General features: G+C 45.2%; 1 protein-coding gene across 1 annotated transcript; it reads left to right on the forward strand.

Moving 5' to 3' along the window:
- Positions 1 to 1,059: 1,059 nt before the first annotated feature.
- Positions 1,060 to 16,713, forward strand: RNF135 (ring finger protein 135). Its single transcript, XM_030294944.1, has 5 exons — positions 1,060 to 1,522; positions 7,181 to 7,324; positions 10,916 to 11,036; positions 14,792 to 14,881; positions 15,660 to 16,713. Exons 1-5 carry the CDS (start codon positions 1,148 to 1,150, stop codon positions 16,187 to 16,189), a joined length of 1,260 nt encoding a protein of 419 aa, XP_030150804.1. The 5' UTR covers positions 1,060 to 1,147; the 3' UTR covers positions 16,190 to 16,713.
- Positions 16,714 to 24,148: the final 7,435 nt, after the last annotated feature.

The following is a 24,148-nucleotide window of genomic DNA, read 5'->3' on the forward strand; positions in this document are numbered from 1 at the left end:
GTAACAAGTACTCTGCATATTTCAAGTGGGCCAGAGAAGTGTTAATCCCACCAGGTGCTGGAAAGAGCTGGAAACTTCCATGAGTGGCATAGTACATAGTTCTATTGACTACTACTTGTCATTTCCGGTACTGGAAATAGCCACAAACTTGTATTATCTTGTACCTACTTTGGGATCTGGCGAGATGGGGTGAGGTAAAATATGAGACACTGTTAGCTCATTTCAACAAACCAGAGAGATGGGGGTTCTGGTCTCTGGCACTCAATTATTGCCGTGTAAACCTGAAAGTTCCTTTGTGTTTGGGGGGGAGGATTTGATGCTCTTCCAGCTCCAACGTCTTCTTGTTGCAGTGAGCCTGGAACTGGAATAAGAGGAGCCAAGGAAGCGAGTAAGCCCAACCAAGGCCCAAGCGCGCTACCTCAAGAAAACAGGCTTTCTAGAATTTTGGTCCGGATGCCTGTTGGGTAATGTGCTTTCAGCCAGCAGGGAGCGGTACGGAGCCAGCGGCACAGTTCTGTATTGCAATAGCGATTTGAAAATCGCTAGGGGTCACTCAACTTTGAGCGTTAGAATCATCTCGGGGAGGTTTTTTAAGAATACCGGCGCCGAGCTTCCCCCTAGACGATGAAATCCACTCTTTGGGAGTGGAGCCCCAACATCGGTATTTTTAAAGAGCTCCCCGGCTATGTGCACCGGGTAGTCTTTAATTCTTTACTACTTGGAGGCTGGATGACATCCAGTGGGTGCATTCTCACAAATAAGTTCTTGAACCGAACCCTCTCTTTCTTCTCGCAAGAGTTGTCGGGATTACGTTTTAACGGGCGGGGGTGGGGGTGGGGGGGTGGTGGCGGGGCAGGCATCAAGCTAAAGGGTCTCTAGGACATCAGCGTTTCCTAGCGCTCGGGAGGAGCTGATCTCCACGCGCAGGTGGCTGTGACTCAGGCCAGCTCGGCCCTAGGGCGCCGCTCGCCGGGCGGGGGGAGGGCCGAGGTCCGCTCTCAGCGGGACCGAAGTCAGGAAAAATGGGTGGACCCAGGCGGGGAGTGGAAGGTCGAGGGAGGAGCGGAAAGAGACGACGACGCGGGCAGGCGGTCCCCGACGCGGCCCCGACTTCCGCGGCCCGGCGTCTGGGGGCGGCCTGGTCACCATGGCGGGCCTGGACCCCGGCCTGGCCATCCCCGTGTGGCTGGCCGAGGACGACCTGGGCTGCATCATCTGTCAAGGGCTGCTCGCCTGGCCCGCCACGCTGCCCTGCGGCCACAGCTTCTGCCGCGACTGCCTGAAGGACCTGTGGGCCGCCGGCAGCCCCGGCCGCCGGCGCTCCTGCCCCACCTGCCGCGAGGGCGCCGCGCAGCCGCCGCAGCTGCGGAAGAACACGCTGCTGCAGGAGCTGGCCGACAAGTACAGCCGGGCGCTGCGCGAGCTGAGGGAGGCCCCCGGCGCCGCTCCCGCCCGGGGAGCCGCCGCCGGCGCCGCGCCCGAGCCCGCGCGCCCGCCCCCGCGCCGCGCCGCCCAGCTGTCGGTAGGGAGGCGGACCCGCGCCGCCGTCGCGCCCCTCGGCCCCGCGCGCGTGCCCGCGGCCCCCCGCTCTGACCCCTGCCCCGGCCCGCCTGCTCTCACCCTGGGCCCTCCCGCTCTCGGGGCAGTTCGGACAAGTATTCGCACGCTGGGAAAAAGCCGCCTCCTGACACCCCGGCCGCCCGGCCGCTCTAGCTACTCCTCAGCACGTTGCCACTTCTTTCCAGTCTTTCCGCAGTCTGTCTCTTTGAACATTTTTATACGGGGTAAGATATAGCCCAAGACCGGTCCGCTTAACCATTTTTTAAAAATGTACAGTTCAGTGGCGTTAGTGATATCCACAGTGATGGGCAACTATCACTTTCTGTTTCCAGAATGTCAGCACCACAAACACTCTTGCACCCCTTAAGCAGTAAGTTCTCATTCCATCTCCCTGCAATTCCTTGTAACGTCTGGTCTGTTTTTTTTGTCTCTATCATTTGCCTACTCTAGGTATTTCATATACGTGGGATCGTATAATATTTGTCCCCTTGTGTCTGGCTCCTTCCACTTCCCGTAGTGTTTTCAGGGTTCCTTCATGTTGTAGCGTGCACCTGAATCTTACTCCTTTTTGTGGCTGAATAATATTCCATTGCGTGTATGTACCACATTTTGTTTATCCATTTGTACACGGATGGCCGTTTGGATTGTTTCTACCTTCTGATTATTGTGAGTCGTGATGCACTGAACATTGGTGTCCAAGTAACCCAGCCCTTCTTCTCCGTTCTTTTGGGCAAATACCTAGGAGTGGACTTGCGGGTTTGTACGGGAATTCTGTTGAACTTACTGAGGAACACAGCCAAACCATTTTCTACAGCAGCAACAACATTTTACATTCTATTGGCAACATCCTGATTTTTCCACATCCTTGCCAACGTTTGTTGGCAAAATAACAACATTTGTTATTTTTCATTTTATTTTTATTCCCCTCTCCCTCCTGCCACTTTGTTTTTAGTATACCTTTCCTGTTAGGCATGAAGTCCTAGTGGGATCTGCATTTCCGGAATGATTAATGATGTTGACTGATCATCTTTTCATGGGCTTATTGCTAATTTATGTATCTTCATTGGAGAAATGTTTATTCAGGTCCTTTGACTTTTTTTTTTTTTTTTTAATTGGGTTGTCTTTGGGCGCCTGGGTGGCTCAGTCAGTTAAGCGCTGGACTCGGTTAAAGCTCACATCAAGATCTCACAGTTTGTGAGTTCAAGCCTGGGGTCGGGCTCTGTGCTTACAGCTTGGGATTCTTTTTCTCTCCCTCTTTCTCTGCCCCTCCCCTGCTCACACACACACTCTGTCTCAAAATAAATAAATAACTTAAAAAAAATTGGGTTGTCTTTTTCTTGTGGAGTGTTAGCAATTCTTTATAAATTCTGGATATTAAGCCCTTATGAGGTATATGACTTGCAAATATATTCCCCCATCTCGTGGGTTGCCTTTTTACTTTCTTGCTAATGTCCCTTGATGCACAAACGTTTTAAGTTTTGCTGATGTCCAGTGTATCTATTTCTTCTTTTGTTGTTCTTGTTTCTGGTGTCGTATCTAAATCCACCACCAAATTCTGAGTTAACGAAGATTTATCCCCGTATATTCTCCTGAGAGTTTTATGGTAATAAGGCTTGTTTTGAGGTTGCTGACCCATTTTGAGTTCGTCTTTCTATATGGCATGAGGTAGGGGTCCAACTTTATTCTGTTGCATGTGAAAATCTAGCTGTCCCAATACCATTTGTTGAAGAAAGTGTTTTTCTCCATTGAGTGAACTTGGAACCCTCATAAAAAATCAGTTGGCCATAGATGAATGGGTTTATTGCTAGACTCCTAATTCTAGTCCATTGGGGTTTTTTGGGGGGCAGGGGAATCTATCCCTATGTCAGTACCACATTGTTTTGATTAATATAGTTTTGTAATAAATTTTGAAATCAGGAAGTGTAAGTCTGTCTGACCCTGTTCTTTTTCAAGATTGTTCTGGCTCTCCCTGCAATTCCATATGAATTTGAAAATTGATGTTATCATTCTGCAAACAAGGCTGTTGGAATTTTGAGAGGGATTGTGTTGAGTATGACATCTTTAACAATATTAAGTCTTCTTCCAAAAACATGGACTGTGTTTCCATTTATTTAGGTCTTCTTAACTTTCTTTCAGTGATGCTCTGTAGTTTTCAAAAATAGAAGTTATTTCATCTCCTTGGTTAAATATATTCCTAGGTATTTTCGTCCTTTTAGGTACTGTTATACATGTAGTTGGGTTCTTAATTTCTTTTTTTGCTGCAGGGGTATAAAAACACTATTTTTTGTGTGCTGATCTTGCGCCTTTCAATGTTGCTGAATTCGTTTACTAGCTCTAGTAGCTTTCTTGTGTATTTTATTTATAAGATCTTTAGGATTTTATTTATAAGATCATGTCATGTGAGTAGAGAGCATCTTTTCTTCTTTTCCAGTTGGGATGCCTTTTGTTTCTTTTTTTTTTTTAATGTTTGTTTATTTATTTTTGAGAGAGAGTGAGCGAGCACACAGGTGCATGCACAGGGGAGTGGCAGAGGGAGAGGGAGACAGAGAATCCCAAGCAGGCTCTGTACTGTCAGCTCACAGCTAGACATGGGGCTCAACCTCAAGAACTGTGAGATCATGACCTGAGCCGAAATCAAGAGCCAGATGCTTAACCCACTGAGCCACCCAGGCACCCGATAGATGCCTTTTATTTCTTGTCTAATTGCTCCGGCTAAAATTTCCAGTACAATGTCAGATAGCAGAGGTGCAATCAAGCATGCTTGTTTTGTTCCTGCTCTTAGAGCCTTAGTCCTGCTCTTAGTCTTTCACCATTGAGTGTGATGTTAGTTGTGGATTTCTCATAAATTCCCTTTATTATGTTGAGGAATTTCCTTTCTATTCCTGGTTTTCTGAGTGTTTTAATCATGAAAGGGTGTTGGATTTTGTCAAATGCCTTGTCTGCATCAAATGAAAAGATTATGTGGTTTTTATCCCTTCATTCTATTAATGTATAACACACTGGTTGTTTTTCTTAAGTTGTACCACTTTGCACTCCTGGGGTAAATTCCACTTGATCGTGGTGTATTATCCTTTTAATACGCCACTGGACTTAGTTTGCTAGTATTTTGTTAAGGGCTATTGGTCTGTGATTTTCTTGTGATGTGTTTGTCTAGCTTTGGCAACAGGGTCATGCTGGCCTCACTGAGGAGTTAGGAAGCGTTCCTTCCTCTTCTATGTTTTGGAAGACTTTGAGGACTCTTGTTAATTCTTCTTTAAGCATTTGGTAGAATTCACCAGTGAAGCCATCTGGTCCTAGATTTTTCTTTGTTGGGATTTTGATTACTGATTCAATCTCTTTATTTGTTATACCTCTGTTGACATTTTTCTGTTTATTTTTAAGTCAGTTTAGGTAATTTGTGTTTCTAGGAGTTTATCCATTTCATGTAAGTTATCTAATTTGTTGGCATAATAAGTTCATAATATTCTCTTAAATTTTATTCTGTAAGGTCAGTAGTAATGTCTCCACTTTGCTTTCTTTCTGATTTTGGTCATTTATGTTTCCTCTTTCTTTTTCTTTATCAGTCTAGCTAAAGATTAGTCAGTTTGTTGATTTTTTTCAAAGAACCAACTTTTGTTTCATTCATATCTCTATTGGTTTTACATTCTCCATTTTATTTATCTCCCATAATCTTTATTATTTCCTTCCTTCTGTTAGCTTTGGGTTTGGTTTGCCCTTTTTTCCCCCTGGTTCCTCAAGGTATAAATAAATGTAAGTGATTGATTTGAGATCCTTCTTCTTTTTTTTTTTTTTTTTAAATTTTTTTTTTTCAACGTTTATTTATTTTTGGGACAGAGAGAGACAGAGCATGAACGGGGGAGGGGCAGAGAGAGAGGGAGACACAGAATCGGAAACAGGCTCCAGGCTCCGAGCCATCAGCCCAGAGCCGGACGCGGGGCTCGAACTCACGGACCGCGAGATCGTGACCTGGCTGAAGTCGGACGCTTAACCGACTGCGCCACCCAGGCGCCCCTCCTTCTTCTTTTTTAATGCAGGAATTTACAGTTATAAATTTCCCTCTGAGCCTTTTCCAGAGTTCTGACATAATTGGTTTTGACAGTGTCTGTTCTGTGATGTTTCTATGTGGAGGGAACACAAGGTATATTTATATTTATATTTATATTTATATTTATATTTATATTTATATTTATATTTATATTTATATTTATATTTATATTTATATTTATATTTATATTTATATTTATATTTATTTTATATGTTTACTTATATGTTTACTTATATGTTTATTTATATGTTTGTTTATTTTGAGAGAAAGCACGTGAGTGGAGAGGGACAGAGAGAGAGAGGGAGAGAGAATACCAAGCAGGCTCTGTGCTGTCAGTGCAGAGTCTGACGTGGGGCTCAATCTCATGACCATGAGATCATGACCTGAGCTGAAGTAAAGAATTGGACACTTAACTGACTGAGCCACCCAGGTGCCCCAGAGGGATGTCAGGCTTCTTGGAGATGCAGAAGGTCCTGGGTTAATTTCAGATTTTGAGGTTCCAACATGATTTAAAAAAGAAAAGTATCAGAACAAAGTTATAAAAACTGGTTTATTGACAGTTGGATGATGAACACTGTGTATTTCTGTGACTTGACATAGGACCCCTTGTGGAGGGAATGCAATTCCAGACTTCATCCTTTGAAGTCTGAGCCCATCCTGCCTCTGATGAGGGCCCCCAGGTCTTGAGGTTGTTCCAGAATGTTGGCTGCAGAACTTACTTCCACTCCCAGCCAGGCCGCTGAGCAAATCAAGGTCTTTAAGTGGGGTTGTTTAGCGCTCTAGTTTGAATGTTGCCTTAAATGTATAGGGCGTATGGGGTGCCTGGGTGGCTCAGTGAGTTAAGCGTCTCACTTCGGCTCAAATCATGATATCACGGTTCGTGGGTTCAATCCCCACATCGGGCTCTGCACTGACAGCTTGGAGCCTGGAGCCTGCTTCAGATTCTATGTCTCCCTCTCTCTCTGCCCCTCCCTTGCTTGTGCTCTGTCTCTCTCTCTCTCAAAAGTAAATAAACATTAAAAATTTTTAAAAATGTACAGGACATCAATAACCAAACAAAAGGAGCTTACATCTATGCATCACTTGAAAGTTTCCTCAGTCCCTGCACAATGATCAATTAGGTTGAGTCTCTGCACTGTTTAAGAGGAGAAGGAGGAAGGATCACTTTTACTTTGAAAGGAGTGGTAAGGACACAGGATGATTCTGGTGACACTGGACCTTAAACCTCTCTAGTTTGATTCCTTCCACTGCCCCTGTCACCTTGCTGGCTGCACCCACCCTGCCAAATCTCCAGGCTCTCCATTTCCTCTCTGACCTCCTCTGCAGAATGACCCCTCTCGTCCCTTCACGCTTCACTCTCACCACCCCCCACCCCACTCCTGTGGATGGTCTCTGTTTCCCTGTTATGGCCACCAAATGATCAGTAGGCACGCAAAAGGTCTAGGAAGTGTATCTCCTTGTCCTCTGGACATCTACGTCACTTACTTGCCTGCTTCCTTTATCCGGTGTTTACAACTTCCCTGTCTGGAGCTGCTTCCCGGGTCCAGCTTTGTGTTCTTCTTTGTTCTTTTAAAGGCGGCGGCACAGAAGAGCATCACAGAAGCTGGGCATGAGCTGGAAGAGTTGGTGGAACAGCTTGTAGACCTTGTCAGGAGTCTTCAGAGTCAGACACACCTCCCGGAGCCCGGACCAGACAATGAAGGGAGCAACCAGAGCTTGGTAGGCACCCAGCCAGGAGGGGGAAAGGGTGTGCCGGGGGCGGGGCTAGGGACAGCTTCCAATTGGAGCAACATGAACGTGTTTGGAAGTTGAAGGATGCAGTAAGTCTTCATCTGTTACCATTTTCCTACTGTCGAACATGTTTGAGCAGAAGCGTGGAATGCTGGAGGCAAGGCGGGGGAGCTTCTGGTGGGTCAGGTTCCATCCTTAGCCCTGTACCTAACCAGCTCTGAGATCCCCAGTGACCTCTGTGCAAATCCTGCAGATAGTGTCGTCCTCATCTTCACTGACCTTTCAGCAGCCTTTGGCCACACCTTCATTCCTGAAGCTTCCTCAGCTTCTAGGACAGGATTGTTCTGACCTTCTGTTTTTCTCTGGCTGGCGTCTTCTCCGTCTGTCTTGCAGACTCACTCTCTTTTCCTCTCCTCAGCAATGAAGTGCCCAGATTGCTCAAGGCTGACTTGTACATCGCTTTTTCTTCCCCCTGCGTGGTCTTTCCCACACCATGGCTTTAATTACCACCCTGTGAACACCCTAGCTCCAGCCTGGACCTTTCTCTGAGCTATGGTCTGGTATCTTCCTTCTCACCTTTTCCTCTTGGTATCTCAAAGGTACACCGTACTTAAAGTGCCCCAAACTGGGGTGCCTGGGTGGCTCAGTTGGTTAAGCACAGCACAGAGCCTGCTTCAGATCCTCTGTCCGCTTCTCTCTCTCTGCCCCTCCCCGCTTCAAAAATAAATAAATAAACTTATTAAAAAATGTCCCAAACTGTTTCCATCTCAATGACTGGGCCTGTTATATCCTTCTAAGTGCACAAGCCAGAAACCTGGGAATCCTGTCACCCCTTCCCTCACCAGCCTAAACATCCCTAGAATCTGTTGACTACTCTTGAGCTTTCTGGAGACATCTCTGATCAAAGCCTCTGATCATTTCTTGCCTGGATTGCCACAATAATTAATTACTCCACTCTGTTCGCACTGGTCTGCTCTCCTCATGGTCCTCTCAAACACAAATCTGATTTACAACATCTCCAGCGCCATCTGTTTGTGGGGGATTAAGACTCAAATCCCAGCAGTCCTCACAGAACCAACAGGGCCCTGTGGGACTCCTGCCCTTGTCTGCCTCTCCTGTCTCCTTCCATCTGGGTCCCCTCACCCTCCTCACCCTGGGGCTCTTCAAGCTGCAGCCACCGTGGCCCACATCAGTACCTCCAGGGTGTCATGCTTCTTCCCACCAGCAGGGTGCGCTCCATGGAATATTCTTCTTTCATCCTGCCACCTAGGTAATGCCTGTTTATCCTTCAGACCTAGCTAGATCATCACTTTCCGGGAGAAACCTTCACTGATTTCCTCGAACAAGTCTCCCTATTAGAGAGGCCCTTATGACTTCATTTGTAACAGTTATCACAAGTTGGAACTTGATAATGATTGGTGCCATAATTTATTGCTGTTTGTTCTCCCTCTTCCCCTACCCTGGACTCTAAGCTTCATTAGGGTAGAGACCTTGATGGCTTTTGTTCTTTTGTTCACTCTTGTATCCCCAGGCCTACCACAGTGCGGGACACATAGTTAGGTGTTCAACAAATGCTCATTGAAGGAGTGAATATACAGGTCTTCAGGGATGCAAGGTGTTGGGGGGAGAAAAGCCTGAGGGTCTGACTTTCCCCCTTGGCATTGCTGCTGGCTTGTATTCTGACCTTGGGCAAAAAGAGCTCTGGTATAAAAAAGCGCTCAAGTAGGGGCGCCTGGGTGGCTCAGTTGGTTAAGCATCTGACTTCGGCTCAGGTCATGATCTCGTGGTTCATGGGCTCAAGCCCTTCATTGGACTCTATGTTGACAGCCCGGAGCCTGGAGCCTGCTTCGGATTCTGTGTCTCCCTCTTTCTCTGCCACTCCCCTGCTAATGCTCTGTCTCTGTCTCTGTCTCTGTCTCTCTCTCTGTCTCTCTCTCAAAAAAATAAATAAACATTAAAAAAAAGTGCTCAAGTGATGGGAAAATGCAGGTCGATAAAATTCACTGTGGCAATTTAGTTCACCTCCATGAGGTGTAACTGTAACTTCTTTTTGTATTTATTATTATTATTATTTTTAATTTTATTTTTTACATTTACATCCAAATTAGCATATAGTGCAACAATGATTTCAGGAGTAGATTCCTTAATGCCCCCTACCCATTTAGCCCATCCCCCCTCCCACAACCCCTCCTGTAACCCTCAGTTTGTTCTCCATATTTATGAGTCTCTTCTGTTTTGTCCCCCTCCCTGTTTTTATATTATTTTCGATTTCTTTCCCTTATGTTCATCTGTTCTATGTCTTAAAGGCCTCGTATGAGTGATGTAACTTCTTTTTTTAAATGGGAATAGCAAACCCACCTTGGAAGGTTGTTTTAAAAATTAGAAGTAAGCCATGGAAAGTACTCAGTCCATTGGGCTGCTACTTTATGAGTGGTAAGAAGAGTGGGATATGCAAATAGGATATGCAAAGTTGGGAAGGAAAGTCAGGGACCAAAGGTGGGAAGGTGGGAGCAAATGGGAGGCTGTGTTGGGGAATGACAGGTTAAAGACAATCAGGGAGCATAGGTTAGAGGCCCGAGAGAGCTGGGAGGACCTGGATGGCGGCAACATGTCTATGCTGGCTCTTGAGAAGAGAGATGATATAATGGTAGCCTCTTGGAGAAGATTATTCTGGCCTCTGAAGCTTATCTTGGTGACTATCTGTATTATTTATTTTGTAAAGCCCCTATAGGATGGGCTTACAAATTTTAATACTTTTTTTGGTATTACTTAAGAAATCCATGTTTATTGTAGAAAATACTAGAAAATACGCAAGCAGTTTATTTTTTATTTTAAAAAAAATTTTTTTTCAACGTTTATTTATTTTTGGGACAGAGAGAGACAGAGCATGAACGGGCGAGGGGCAGAGAGAGAGGGAGACACAGAATCGGAAACAGGTTCCAGGCTCTGAGCCATCAGCCCAGAGCCTGACGCAGGGCTCGAACTCATGGAACGTGAGATGGTTACCTGGCTGAAGTCAGACGCTTAACCGACTGCGCCACCCAGGCGCCCCTACGCAAGCAGTTTAAAGAAAGCAAATGAGGGGCGCCTGGGTGGCTCAGTCGATTAAGCGTCCGACTTCTGCTCAGGTCATGATCTCGTGGTTCGTGAGTTTGAGTCCTGTGTCAGGGTCTGTGCTGATGGCTCAGAGCCTAGAGCCTGTTTCAGATTCTATTTCTCCCTCTCTGTTTGCTTCTCCCCTATTCTTGCTCTCTCTCTCTCTCTCTCTCTCTCTCTCTCAAAAATAAATAAACATTAAAAAAATTTTTTTAAAACAAAGAAAATGAACATCACCCATAACCCCACCACCCAGAAATAACCACTCTTTAATATTTTTGCTGCCCTTTGTATTCTTCCAGATTCCTTTCAAGGCATGTGGTTTGAGGGCCTAATTATGTTTTTAAAAATTTGTGAGGGGGCACATAGAGAATTAGAGATGTCAGAATCAGAATATGCTATTTGATGCATACCTTAAGAGACTTGAATTAATTAATTTATTTTGGATGATTCATCAATAGTCTTTCCTTGGTTTCTTCAAAGCTCGTGACTCCCCACACACCCGAGAGAAAACTGCGAGACATTCTGCATGACTTAGAAGAAATCCGGGAAAAATTACGGGAAAACTTGACATGGAAAGAGGCCCTTGAAGAACAACCACAGGGTAAGGTGATTTTATTTTGTGGAGTATTAAATATGGAAGTTGGGGGAAATGACAGAGTGTTCCAGGGCTTTGTTTTTGGGGGATAGGATCCCAGAGCCCAGCTGTGTTATTCCTGTGGTGCTGTAAATGAGGCAAGAGTGGGCTGAGGTGTTTTTGTGGCTGGATATGTTTTTTGGATATGACTGGCGGTATGATGTAACACAGGCCTTTAAAAAATAGAAACTCATTTTCTGAGACCTATACATCCAGAACCTAGACCTGATTTTGCTAGCTTACTGCTCATCTGTGTTATCTACCTGAGGAGATTCAGAAATAGGCTGTTTTTTTGGGGGTCTGGGTGGGTCAGTCGTTTGAGTGACCAACTCTTGGTTTCAGCTCAGGTCATGCTGTCGCGCTCTGTCTCCCTCTCTCTCTGCCCCTCCTCTACTTGTGCTGTTTCTGTCTCTCTCAAAATAAATAAATAAACTTTTTTAAAAAATTAAAAAAAGGAAATAAGCTGCTTTTTATGTTTAACTATTAAATATCTTTGATAACAAAGCATACGATTTTGTAAATCGTCCTTGATAAGTTCTATTAACATATCATCTCTGGTGAGCGTGCTAATAATAAACAGTAAAAGCATAGAAAGGAACCTTTCTGTTTGACTTTGTACATTCTCTGTTGTAACCCTAGTCATGACTGAAGAACTGTTAGTTCACGCCTGTCCCTTAGACATTAGCTCTGGGCTCCCTCTCTTCTGCCTCCTGGTCTGGCCACTGCCAGCTTTATATGCTTTAGGGACATGTCTCTTATAACGACTTTTATATTCAAATGATCTTGCTCTGCTTAAAAAGTTATTTAAAAAAATTAAAAAAAAATTTTTTAATGTTTATTTATTTTTGAGAGACAGAGAGAGAGCGTGAGTGGGGGAGGGGCCGAGAGAGAGAGAAAGACCCAGAATCTGAAGAGGCTCCAGGCTCTGAGCTGTGAGCACAGAGCCGGATGCGGGGCTCGAACTCACAAGCCTTGAGATCATGACGTGAGCTGAAGTCAGACGCTTAACAGACTGAGCCACCCAGGTGTCCCTAAAAAAAATTTTTTTAATGTTTATTTATTTTTATTTAAATTTTTTTTCAACGTTTATTTATTTTTGGGACAGAGAGAGACAGAGCATGAACGGGGGAGGGGCAGAGAGAGAGGGAGACACAGAATCAGAAACAGGCTCCAGGCTCTGAGCCATCAGCCCAGAGCCTGACGCGGGGCTCGAACTCACGGACCGCGAGATCGTGACCTGGCTGAAGTCGGACGCTTAACCGACTGCGCCACCCAGGCACCCCAAATGTTTATTTATTTTTGAGAGAGAGAGAGCATAAGTGGGTGAGGGGCAGAGAGAGAGGGAGACACATAATCTGAAGCAGGCTCCAGGCTCTGAGCTGTCAGCACAGGGCCCAATGTGGGGCTTGAACCCACAAACCACGAGATCATGACCTGAGCCAAAGTCAGAAGCTTAACCTACTGAGCTACCCAGGCGCTCCAGAAAGTTATTTTGTATTTAGGTGGAGAAACATGATCCCTTGGGAGAAGTGTCTCAAGGGAACCAGTTAGAGCACACTTTATTAGTTGCTCCAAAAATTATCTGAGAAATAAGTGTCCTCTTGGCTCCTGTGCACCCCTAAGTTTAGATTAGGTTCCTTAATGATCTTATTTACTTACATAAATTTAAAATCAGAATTTTAGTAGTACCTGGCTGGCTCAGTCGGTGGAGCATGTGACTCGCTCTTGGGGTTGTGAGTTCAAAGCCCATGTTGGGTGTAGAGATTACTTAAAAATAAAATCTTAAAGTAATTAATTAAAATGTTTAAATTTTGGTGTTAAATTTAAAATTTTTAATTCAGCAATCAAAACAATATAAAAGCACACAGTGAAGGTCTGTTTCCCACCCTTGCCCAATTTGCCGATTGCAGTTTCAGTTAACTGCTTGTAGTAGTTTCTTGAGTGCCCATTCAGAATTTACTTACACAAAGTAACATTTTAAAGCACTTATGGCATTCGGTGGGGAGGTCATGGATATTCTGGGTGTCAGAGTGATGCCCTGAAACTGTATTAGCTAATTTATTTGATACATATGCATCTAACCCTTCCCATGTGCCTGGTACTATGCTTGGTGCTTGGAACATGAAGATGAACAAGGTCTCTACCGGTGTTAGAAATAAGTCCAACATCCCAGTCAATGGAGGGACACGGAAACTCGGAGCATGGTGAAGCCAGGCTTTAATCAATGTTCTTGCAAGAACAGGTGTCTGATGGACAGGCACACTCAGGGCAGTTACAGCAGACAATGTATCTCCTGACGTGCAGGTCCCTCCCCTGATTCCTCAGCACTCATTGGCTGAGTACTACAGAGGTTACAGCCTTACCCGGATGGCGCCTATGCCAATGTCAGGCAAAAAGTAGTCTGATTGGAACAAATGTACATTCCCTGAGGTGACGCAGAGACTTTCAGTCCCTCCTCCCTTTGTTCTTTGGTGCATGCTCATTGCAAAGCCTGCGAAAATAAGCCCATGAGCTGGAGAGGGGAAGAAGAACCAGGACGTGAAGTGTCTAAGGGTTTGGGACTCCATGGTGTGTGTGGGGGGGGGGGGGGGGGGGAGGGAGGTCATACATATTTCCAATAGGTTGTAAACCTATTTTAATGAGACAGCACAGCTTTTATTTGGTGTTTCTGAAAATGAATCATCTCCCTTACTTCTCACACCAGCAAGGAGCTTAAATCTTACCAGGGAAACAGGCAGTAAAAAAAACTCACCGTGAGAACATGGGGCTGAACATAAGGATGTGGGACACATGGGGTGCCTGGGTGGCTCAGTCGGTTAAGCATCCAACTTCAGCTCAGGTCATGATCTCACAGTCTGTGAGTTTGAGCCTGGCGTCAGACTCTGTGCTGACAGCTCAGAGACTAGAGCCTGCTTCTGATTCTGTGTCTCTCTTTCTCTCTGCCCCTCCCCTGCTTGTGCTCTGTCTCTCTCTCTCAAAAATAAATAAACATTGAAAAAAGATTTTTTTTTAACGATTTGGGAAACAAAGGTAACTTACAGCCCACTGACAAGTCCTTGAAACAAGCATAGTGACCTTCCTCTGGGAGTTCAGCTGCCTCCATGCTGACACTTTGCTAGGGGCAAAAGGCAGTCTTAGCTTAACATTATCCCAACCCTCCAGGAGCCTATAAGTCTACTTTAACATATGGGACATTTAACATTCCTTTGGAAACCTCCTTTATCTCTGTCCCCCCAATTATATGTTAGCAGTCATCCTCCAAGCATAAGGAGCATAATATACATCTGAAGGGTTTCATGACTGAGGTTTTACTAGACAGTAATAAATGACTTTTTCCTAACAACAGCTAGCCCCCTCAAGGTCCTGCAAACCTTGCTTCCAAAATTCCTTAGAGACTTACTCTATCCCTAACCCCCTCCCAACTTGAAGGTATATAGTCAGCCACCCCTCACAACCCACGTACAGCTCTTTCTGCCCACGGGTCCTGTCCCCGAGCTTTAATGAAACCACCTTTTTGCACTGAAAATGTCTCAAGAATTCTTTCTTGACCGTTTGCTCTCAACTCCACCATTTCCACATCAATACCTGAGCTGGATGTCCTGTCTGATTCAAGTCTGACACTACAAAAAATCTCTGTGCCCTGATCACGATGTTTGAATAATTCTATTTGCCTTTTTTTTTTGATAAGACTTTTTCCCCTTCCCAATGTTTTGATTCCTTAGTGGAACTCCAAGAAGGTCCATCTTCCTCTGCATGCCCGCTGTCTGACCACAGTCACCCTGCCCCCACGAGGACCTCCCGGTTTGCTCAGTGTAAGTATGTAGTCTGCTTAAAACTTGGCTTTGGCCTGGGGCGCCTGGGTGGCTTGGTCGGTGGAGTGTCCGACTCTGACCTGATTTTGGCTCAGGTCACAATCCCAGGGTTGTGGGATCGAGCCCCGTGTTCTGTGTTGGGCTCTGTGCCCAGAGTGGAGCCTGCTTAGGATTCTCTCTCTCTCCACCCCTCTCCCCTACTTGGGCTCTCTCCCTCTCTTTCAAAAAAGAATTAAACAACACAAAACAAAACAAAACAAAACTTGGGGGTCTGCCAGTCCACCTCCCAGCTGCTGGGCCTGTTTTTGGCTCAAAGGGGAGCTGATTACAAAGACAAAAGGGATGAAGACTCCCAAATTCCAGGCTAAAGTGGGGAAATAAAAGTTAAGATGGGAAGGGGGGATTGTTACTAGAACCATGATAGAAGACTGCAAATTGATGTACCAGTTTTAATGCCAGTGTAAGTAAACTTTATCACACTCAAAGATACAAAGCCTCTGGGTGGCTCAGTCGGTTGGGCGTCCGACTTCGGCTCAGGTCATGATCTCGCCATTCTGGAGTTCGAGCCCCACGTTGGGCTTTGTGCTGACAGCTCAGACCCTGGAGCCTGCTTCTGATTCTGTGTCTCCTCCTCTCTCTCTGCCCCTTCCTAAATCACACTTTGTCTCTTTTTCTCTCTCTTTCTCAAAAATAAATAAACTTAAAGAAAAAAAAAAGCTACAAAGCTATATTTTGCTCTTAGGGTGAGAGCTAATCATATCCTTGTTCTTTTCCTCAGGGGCTGTCAGTCCGACCTTTGACCTTCGGAGCCACTGCTGTAGTCTGGAGGTGTCCGAGGACTGCCGGGTGGTGACTGTATCTCGCTGCCCGCAGACCCATCTCTGGAGCCACGAGAGGTTTGTGACCTGCCAGGTCTTATGTTCCCAGGCCTTTTCTTCAGGGCAGCAGTACTGGGAAGTAGACACTCAGCACTGCAACAACTGGGCAGTTGGGGTGGCCTCCTGGGGGATGAGGCGCAACCAGACCCTGGGAAGGACCGAAGACTCCTGGTGTGTAGAGTGGAAGGGGACTGGCCAGCTCTCTGCATGGCACATGGTCAAGGAAACCATCCTGGGCTCTGACAGACCTAAGGTGGTGGGCATCTGGCTGGACCTGGAAGAGGGCAAACTTGCCTTCTATTCGGTGGCCAATCAGGAGACACTTCTGTACGAGTGCCCCGTCTCTGCCTCCTCCCCTCTGCACCCTGCCTTCTGGCTGTATGGCTTAAATCCTGGAAACGCTCTGACTATAAGGCCAGTAAAGGTGTAAAGGTTCCCTGGGTCTTAAAACATGGTGATCTCCCGGTTTCTCCCTCTGATTTCAAGCAGCTGGCCACTTCCCAAAGATCCCACTTCCAGAGCTAATGGATGAGCAGAAGAGGGCTAACTGTAGGCTTGGGACATTGAAACTGCACATTCCCCAGAAAGCATTGACCCTTGACTGGCTCCTGGGAGGTAACTCCTAAGCCCTTGGGATATCCTGCCTGATAAGAGTGTCTGTTTACCTGAGGGCCTCGGGCCAGGAGCTATCACCTTGACCTCTGGAGGGGCTGGAGACTCTGCCTGGGTGCCTGACCCCAGTAAAAGCCCTGGGCTCCACGGCTGGGGTGAGCTTCCCTTTGTACATTGCCACACACTGTCGCTAACTGTCACTAGGAGAATTAACCTCGTCCTTGTGACTCCGCAGGGAGAGGATAGTTGATCTCTTGGCTCCTGCCCTGTGTGCTGTGCCTTTTACTACTGCTGATTTTAATCTGTATCCTTTCACTGTAATAAATTGTAACCAAGACTACAGTCACTTTGCTGAGTTCTCTGGGTGCTTCTAGTGAATCACTGAACCTGAGAGTGGTTTGAGGGACCCCCAAACTCAGGGCAGATTATTAGTTGCTGTGTAATACCATGGCCACGAATGCAGTGGTTTTAAACAACACACAGCACCTCACAGTTTCTGTGAGGAGTGAGGCACAGTTTCTGTGCCAGGAGTCAGGGCACTGTTGAGACAAGGCCTCTGCTTGGGGGTCTCACAAGCTGCAGTCAAGGTGTGACCCAGCACTGTGGTGTCATCTGAGGCTCAACTGGGGAAGGATCTCCTTCCAGACTTACATGGTGGTTGGCAATATTCAGTTCCTCTTGGGTTGTCAGACTGAGGTCCTCAGTTTCTTGCTGGCTGTTGGCTGGGGACCACCCTCAGTTCCTCACCCCTCACGTCCTCAAAGCCAACAAGGAACAGAAGATCTCCTAGCCATATGGACTTTAAATCTTGTATAATATAATCACATACACATAATCACATACATTCTATTGCCTTTGCCTTATTCTGTTGGTTAAAAACAAGTTGCAAGTCCTGCCCACACTCGAGGGGAAGGGATTAAACAGGGCAGGAATACCAGGAGGTGGGGGGTCATAGGGGACACCTGACAGTCTGGCCAGCATAGGGTGTCATTTCATTCTTGATTTCCCCTATTTTTTTCCACGTTTATTTATTTTTGGGACAGAGAGAGACAGAGCATGAACGGGGGAGGGGCAGAGAGAGAGGGAGACACAGAATCGGAAACAGGCTCCAGGCTCTGAGCCATCAGCCCAGAGCCCGACGCGGGGCTCGAACTCACGGACCGTGAGATCGTGACCTGGCTGAAGTCGGACGCTTAACCGACTGCGCCACCCAGGCGCCCCATTGATTTCCCCTATTTTTAAAAGTCATTTTATTATATAACACAACAGATACAGAAAACCATAAAAGGGGTGCCTGGGTGGCTCAGTTGGTTAAGTGTCCTACTCTTGATTTCGGCTCAGGTCTTGATCTCACAGGTTCCTGAGTTCAAGCCCCACATTAGGCTCTGCACTGACAGTGTGCCTACTTGGGATTCTTTCTCTCTCTCTCTCTCTCTCTCTCTGCCCCTCACTCTCAAGGTAAATAAAAGAAAACTCCATAATACATGTGGAATATAACAAATTATTATAAACACCCTTATGAAGTACACTTTAGGTCAAGAAATAAAACCTTCCTACCCACCCCAGAAGCTCCTTCACGTGTCTTGTCCTGATCACACAGTCCTTCCTCTGCCTGAAAGGAATCTGACATTTACAGTAATCACTTCCTTAAATTTCTTTATAGTGTTAGCACCCAAATAAACATCCCTGGCCACAAGAGTCTTGCCCATTAAACAACAACAACAACAACAACAACAACAACCAGATGTGTCTTTTTCTTAACAGCTTTGTTGAGATATAATTCACATACTATAAAACTCACCTATTGAAAGTATACAAAGCGGGGTGTCTGGCTGGCTCAGTTGGAAGAGTGTGCAACTCTTGATCTTGGGGTTGTGAGTTCAAACCCCATGTTGGGCGTAGAGATTACTTAAGTAAATAAATAAGTAGATAAATAAATAAATAAATAAATCTTAAAAAAAATAAAAAGTGAAGTGTACAAATCAACCTTTACTGTGGAGTTGTGAAACTCTGATTGTATTTTAGCCTTAGAACATTTTCGTCAGCCCCAGAAAGAACCCTCTTACCCATTAGCTGCTGATCCATCTGTCTTGTCGGTCTCTGAATCTACATATCTCCCTCTCCCTTTACTTTCCTTGCAATTCATCTGTAGGACCCCAAGCTGAACTAGCACCCATTTTGAAGACGTGGAAATTCAACTCTGCTGGACTGGGTTTAGCAGAAAGCCTCATTGCACAAACCAGCCAGGCAACCCTTGGCAGTGCATTTAAGCCCTTCTTTCTCCTGTACGATGGAAGTAATAGTTATTTGCCCTTCCTTATCTTCCTCAAAGGGTTGCTGAAAAAATTAAAGTAGTAGGTGAGGAAATTAGAAAAATGCCGGGACAATGATAACCACGGCAACAATGACAGAATCATGGCAGCCTCTAATTCACCTTGGCCTCTCGCATCTTGAGACTCACATTCAATTTACGTACATATCCTCGAAAACAGGGCCAAGCAAAAATTCTTCTATATGTTCTATTAATTTGCTTTCTCACAAACCAGGGTTAGTGGTTTGTCCAGGGCCAGTCAGCTGACAGAGCAGGGACCAGGCCGTTTCTCCCCTGTCAAGTCTCTAACCTCAACACCCTCTGATGAGGTCCTGTGCTGAGACCTGGCCTTCCAGTCTGATGGGACACAGCTAGCCCTAGGGCCACGAGGTGCTCTTTTTTTGTGGTTGTTGGTGGTGGTAATCCTCAGTATAGTGGCCTTGGGTTGTCTGAGCAAGGGACAGGGCCTCTCTCTTGGTGCCAGTTGACCATTAAAGGTCTTTCTGTTTTCACTTTCTGCATCACTCACCTTTTATCTTCTCACCCAGAGTCACTTTGATGTTTGCCCTTTAAAAGTACCAAGATTGTGGGGTGTAGCTCAAGTCATGATCTCATAGTTCATGAGTTTGAGCCCTCACATCTGGCTCTGTGCTCACAGCGGGGAGCCTGCTTTGTATCCTCTGTCTCCCTCTCTCTGCCCCAGCTCCCCCATCAAAAATAAACATTAAAAAAAATTTTTTTGGGGGGGGGCGGCACCTGGGTGGCTCAGTTGCTTGAGCCTCCGACTCTTGACTTTGGCTCAGGTCATGAGCTTACGGTTCGTGAGTTTGAACCCCATGTTGGGCTCTGCACTGACAGTGTGGAGCCTGCTTGGGATTCTCTCTCTCTCCCTCTCTCTCTGTTCCTCCCCCCACTCACACTCTCTCTGTCCTAAAATAAATAAACACTTAAAAAAAAAAAGTAGAGAGGCACCTGGGTGACTTAGTCGGTTGAGCATCCAACTTCGGCTCAGGTCATAATCTCACGTCCCGTGAGTTCGAGCCCCACATCAGGCTCTCTGCTGACCGCTCAGAGCCTGGAGGCTGCTTTGGATTCTGTATCTTCCTCTCTCTCTGCCCCTCCCCTGCTCATACTCTGTACCCCCCTCTCTCTGTCTCTCTCTCTCTCACCCAAAAGTAAATAAACATTAAAAAAATTTAAAAAAATTTTTTTAAGTTGAGAATAAAGGTTCGCACTCTACTTCTTTGCTTTTGTCTCAAGTTTTCTGTCAGCATAAACTTTCCAGGACACTGTGAAAAGTGGTGCCCTTCCTCAAATGAAACAAAACAAGAATCCTCCAGAATAGAAATAATGAAGCTGAAATGCCAGTGGCTGAAGGGCCTCTCACTTGGATCTATGCCACATGGGGGAAGGAATCATCCACACAGGGATCCACCTGGAAAGACTTCCTGTGGGGATGGAAAGGCTAATGGGCAGAGCACTGGGGACTCCTGTGGCAGCGTCTCACCTTCTCTGCAGGTGTTTCTCTCAAAAACTTACGTTTTCTTGTAGACTTGTCTCTTTTATTCTAGGGGTTAGGGAGAAGGCAGTAATGTCAGTGACAAGGGCCACCTCTATCTCTTCCTCTCTCTTCCCCTCCACTTCTCTCTCTCTCTCTCTCTCTCTCTCTCTCTCTCTCTCACACACACACACACACACACACTTCACCTGCTGGTGAGACACCTACTGGTGTGTCCGTTGTTGGGGTCCAGGGCTTTGGGTTCCTGGAAGAACCACCTACCAAGCAGGAAGCCGCCACCTTCTTAGGGTCACAGCAACCTCTAATACAATTATATCTATCTGTCTCTTTCTCTTCCTCCCTCAAATACTTTTTTTTCTGGAAAAGTTTAATTTGAAGACTTTATTTCCTAGCTGATTGCAGAAACAAACCACAAAATGCAACATGCTGCTCTTTGGAGGTACTTCAGGCTCTCTTGCATTGGTCAAGGGAAAAATCCCTTCCCCAGGGGCACTTGAGGCTTTTGACAGGAAGGGAGAATCTTCCTTGGTATGTGCTCAGCTCCATCATCCCCCACTTCTGCCTGAGCCCTCAGCCCCAAACCCAAATTTATCTTCATTCGTAATTGCTCAAACCTTAATCACTGCAATGCGTATCTGGCTGGTTCAGTCAGTAAACCAGAGTGTGCAACTGACTCTTGATCTCGGGTTTGTGGGTTCGTGCCCCATGTTGGGTGTAGAGATTACTTAAAAATAAAATCTTACACACACACACACACACACACACACACACACACACACACACACACACACACACACCCTAATCACTGGGACGCCCGAGTGGCTCAGTTGATTAAGCCTCTAACTTTTGATTTTGGCTCAGGTCATGATCTCACCATTTGTGGGTTTGAGCCCTGCATCAGGCTCCATGCTGACAGTGTGGAGCCTGCTAGGGATTCTCCCTTTCTCTCTCTCTCTGCCCCTCCTCCATGCATCCCTGCGCACTCCCTCTCTCCTTCTCAAAACAAACATTAAAAAAACCCACCCTAATCATTACATGAGTGTTTGTCCTTCCAGAGGAGTGCAATCTTCTTTAATTATACTTAGGATTAGGCCAAAGATTTGTTTCAATTTGGGATTTACCTTCCTAGCCAGCCATAGGCTTTCCAAGCTTCAGCCTTTTATGTGCCACGATTCTTGTTACCCTTGCATTATCTCCTGCACCATTTTTTACTTAATATTTTTTCCTAAACCAACTCTCTGACCCCTCTCAGGTACATTCATTTCCAAAGATCATTTTGATCTTAGCCAAAAGGCCGAGAAGCGATTCAAAAGGAAACTTAAAAAGTTACGTAAATGGAAATCAGGGTCATGTGTCTTAAATAAAGGGGTAATCCTAAATATATGTTTCAAGGAAAACAAAACAAGGTGACTAGCCTGGTTCTGTCCTCTAGGGCTCTGATCCTGGGATTCGTCACTTGCTTGCGTGCTCTCTTGCAAGAGGAGATTATCACGTGTTACAGACTTCCTGAGGCTTTCATTTTGGCTTAATTAGGGTAGAAACCATAATAGAAAAGGGGAAAAACTTTCTGGCCACAGGGGTCATTGTTTCTAATGTCCCTGCACCATCTACAATGACCTCTTGTTCCACTACTTTGGGAAACCCGGTTCTAAGAGATTGGGCTAATGCGGTCTGGAAGACTATGTCTTCCTTCCCTGCCCAGTGAAATCTTTTTCACCTTTATATTTCAAAACAAATATGCCCTGGGGGAGAAAACCTTATGCCTTTGGTCAGGACACAATGTCTTGGAGTTACCATAGGATCTTTTCTTCACCACCTTCTGTACAGTTAGTCACCAAGTAGTGACACTGGATTCTGCCTTCTCAAATCATTCCAGCTCCGGCCCCTCCTCTTCCCTCGGCGTCTTCTCTGGCGCAGACTCTAATCGCTTCTCTCCCAGATTATTTTAATCCGAGCCCCTCTGTCTCTAGTCAGAACCCTCTTCCCATCTGTTCTCATTCTGCTAATTTGAGCTTCCCTGAAAACACAAATCAGAGGTTACTCCTCCATTGAAAACACCCCCAGTGCAGGGTGCCTGGGTGGCTCAGTCAGTTTAAGCGTTCGACTTCAGCTCAGGTCCTGATCTCATGGTTCGTGAGCTCCAGCCCCACTTCAGGCTGTGTGCTGACAGCTCAGAGCCTGGAGCCTGCTTCGGAGTCTGAGTCTCCCTCTCCCCTGCTCACACTCTCTCTTTCTGTCTCTCAAAAATGAATAAACATAAAATTTTTTAAAAATAAATAAATAAATAAACTTAAGAAAAAGCAGACCCACTAGTACTAAGAGTGACCAGGAAGGCCACTCGGGCTAAAACCATGGTCATTTTCCTAGGAGCTCTCTGGGGATATTTGCATTTTTGCTGGGTTAAGGCATGGCGTTGCTTGGGAGATCATTTGTTAACAGTGCCCTGTAGGAAGAGCTGACGACGGGAGGAATGGGACACCATCACACGAGTCTTGTTGGTTTTGGCCAAGGAAGGAAAAGATTATGAGATGCTACCTATTTTGTGGAAGGGTTTGAAAGGTTTGGGTACCTGGAGAATGATTTGGAGGATTCTGGTGAGAAGAAAGAAGGGTGCCCAAAGATGAACTACCCGGTCCACCACTTGTCTCCCATAATAAATCAGTGATGTTCAGTACTTTGCCCCTAGCACCTAGCTCAGAGCCTCACACCTCCTGGAGACAATAACTACTTGTTAAATGACTGAATAAACATAATATCCTACATCAGTGCCTCCATGAAAGCATATTGCTATTCTTCTAAATATTTCTATTAATTTTATTTAAAAGATCTAATTATTGGGGTGCCTGGGTGGCTCAGTTGGTAAAGCATCTGACTTCGGCTCAGGTCATGATATCACAGTTTGTGAGTTCGAGTCCTGCGTCAGGCTCTGTGCTGACAGCTCAGAGCCTGGAGCCTTCACGCTCTGTCTCTCGAAAATAAATAAATGTTAAAAATTTTTTTTAAAAGATCTAATTATTAAATTAACTTTGACATCGTACAAAAGATGATGGTACTAAAAATTAATTCATAATCGTTACACGTTTTCCCTTCTTTGTATTCTCAGCCAATATCTATGTTCATCCATTAGTTTTAATTACCCGGTGGACACAGGCGCATGCTTGTAAAAGTTCAAAACTACACAAATATAGAGGATAAAAGTTGCGTAAATGGATAGATCATAGTTCGTTTTTATATAGCTGTAATTCTATATGTGGTTTTAGATTTCTATTTTTTCACTTACTTTGTAAATCCTTTTCCATGTCTGTAATAGTCATTAGTTTTAATGACCCGAAAGTTCTCCAGTTTATTTATTTGTAATCTCTACACCAGTGTGGAGCTTGAACTCATGACTGTGAGATCAAGAGTCATGTGCTCTGCCAAGTAAGCCAGCCAGGCACCCCATAATGACAGCAAAAGTGCTAATAATTTTATGTCATACTTAATTTATTCCCCTATAATTACATGTTTTCCATTTTTAAGTACTGTGTAATGTTGCTATAAATAGAATATGTGTAAATATATATATATTTCTTCTTTTGAATTATTTTCTTGAAATATATTTAATTGTGATTTCTTGGCAGAAATAAACAGATATTATACATTTACTATTCTATGGAATTTTTGGTTTTGCAGAAACAGCCTGTGGCCTAAAATTTTTTGAGAATGGTTGATATCTATAATAAGTCAGCAAAAATTTTAATGTCTTTACAGTGATCAAAAGTTATATTAAATGCACTTTTGCCTTTCAGACTTTACAATTTGAGTGGGCAGGCTAACCAATTTGCCCTTGGAAAGGTAATGCATGTCAGCAAATGAATTCCAAATTAAAAAATGCAGTGAAGGGTGATATGTGAGCGTGTGATCTGTTAGGCAATGTGATAAATGCTTTATCTAGGTTTTATTTAATT

This window comes from Lynx canadensis, chromosome E1, assembly GCF_007474595.2.
Source record: "Lynx canadensis isolate LIC74 chromosome E1, mLynCan4.pri.v2, whole genome shotgun sequence".
NCBI classification, from domain to species: Eukaryota; Metazoa; Chordata; class Mammalia; order Carnivora; family Felidae; genus Lynx; species Lynx canadensis.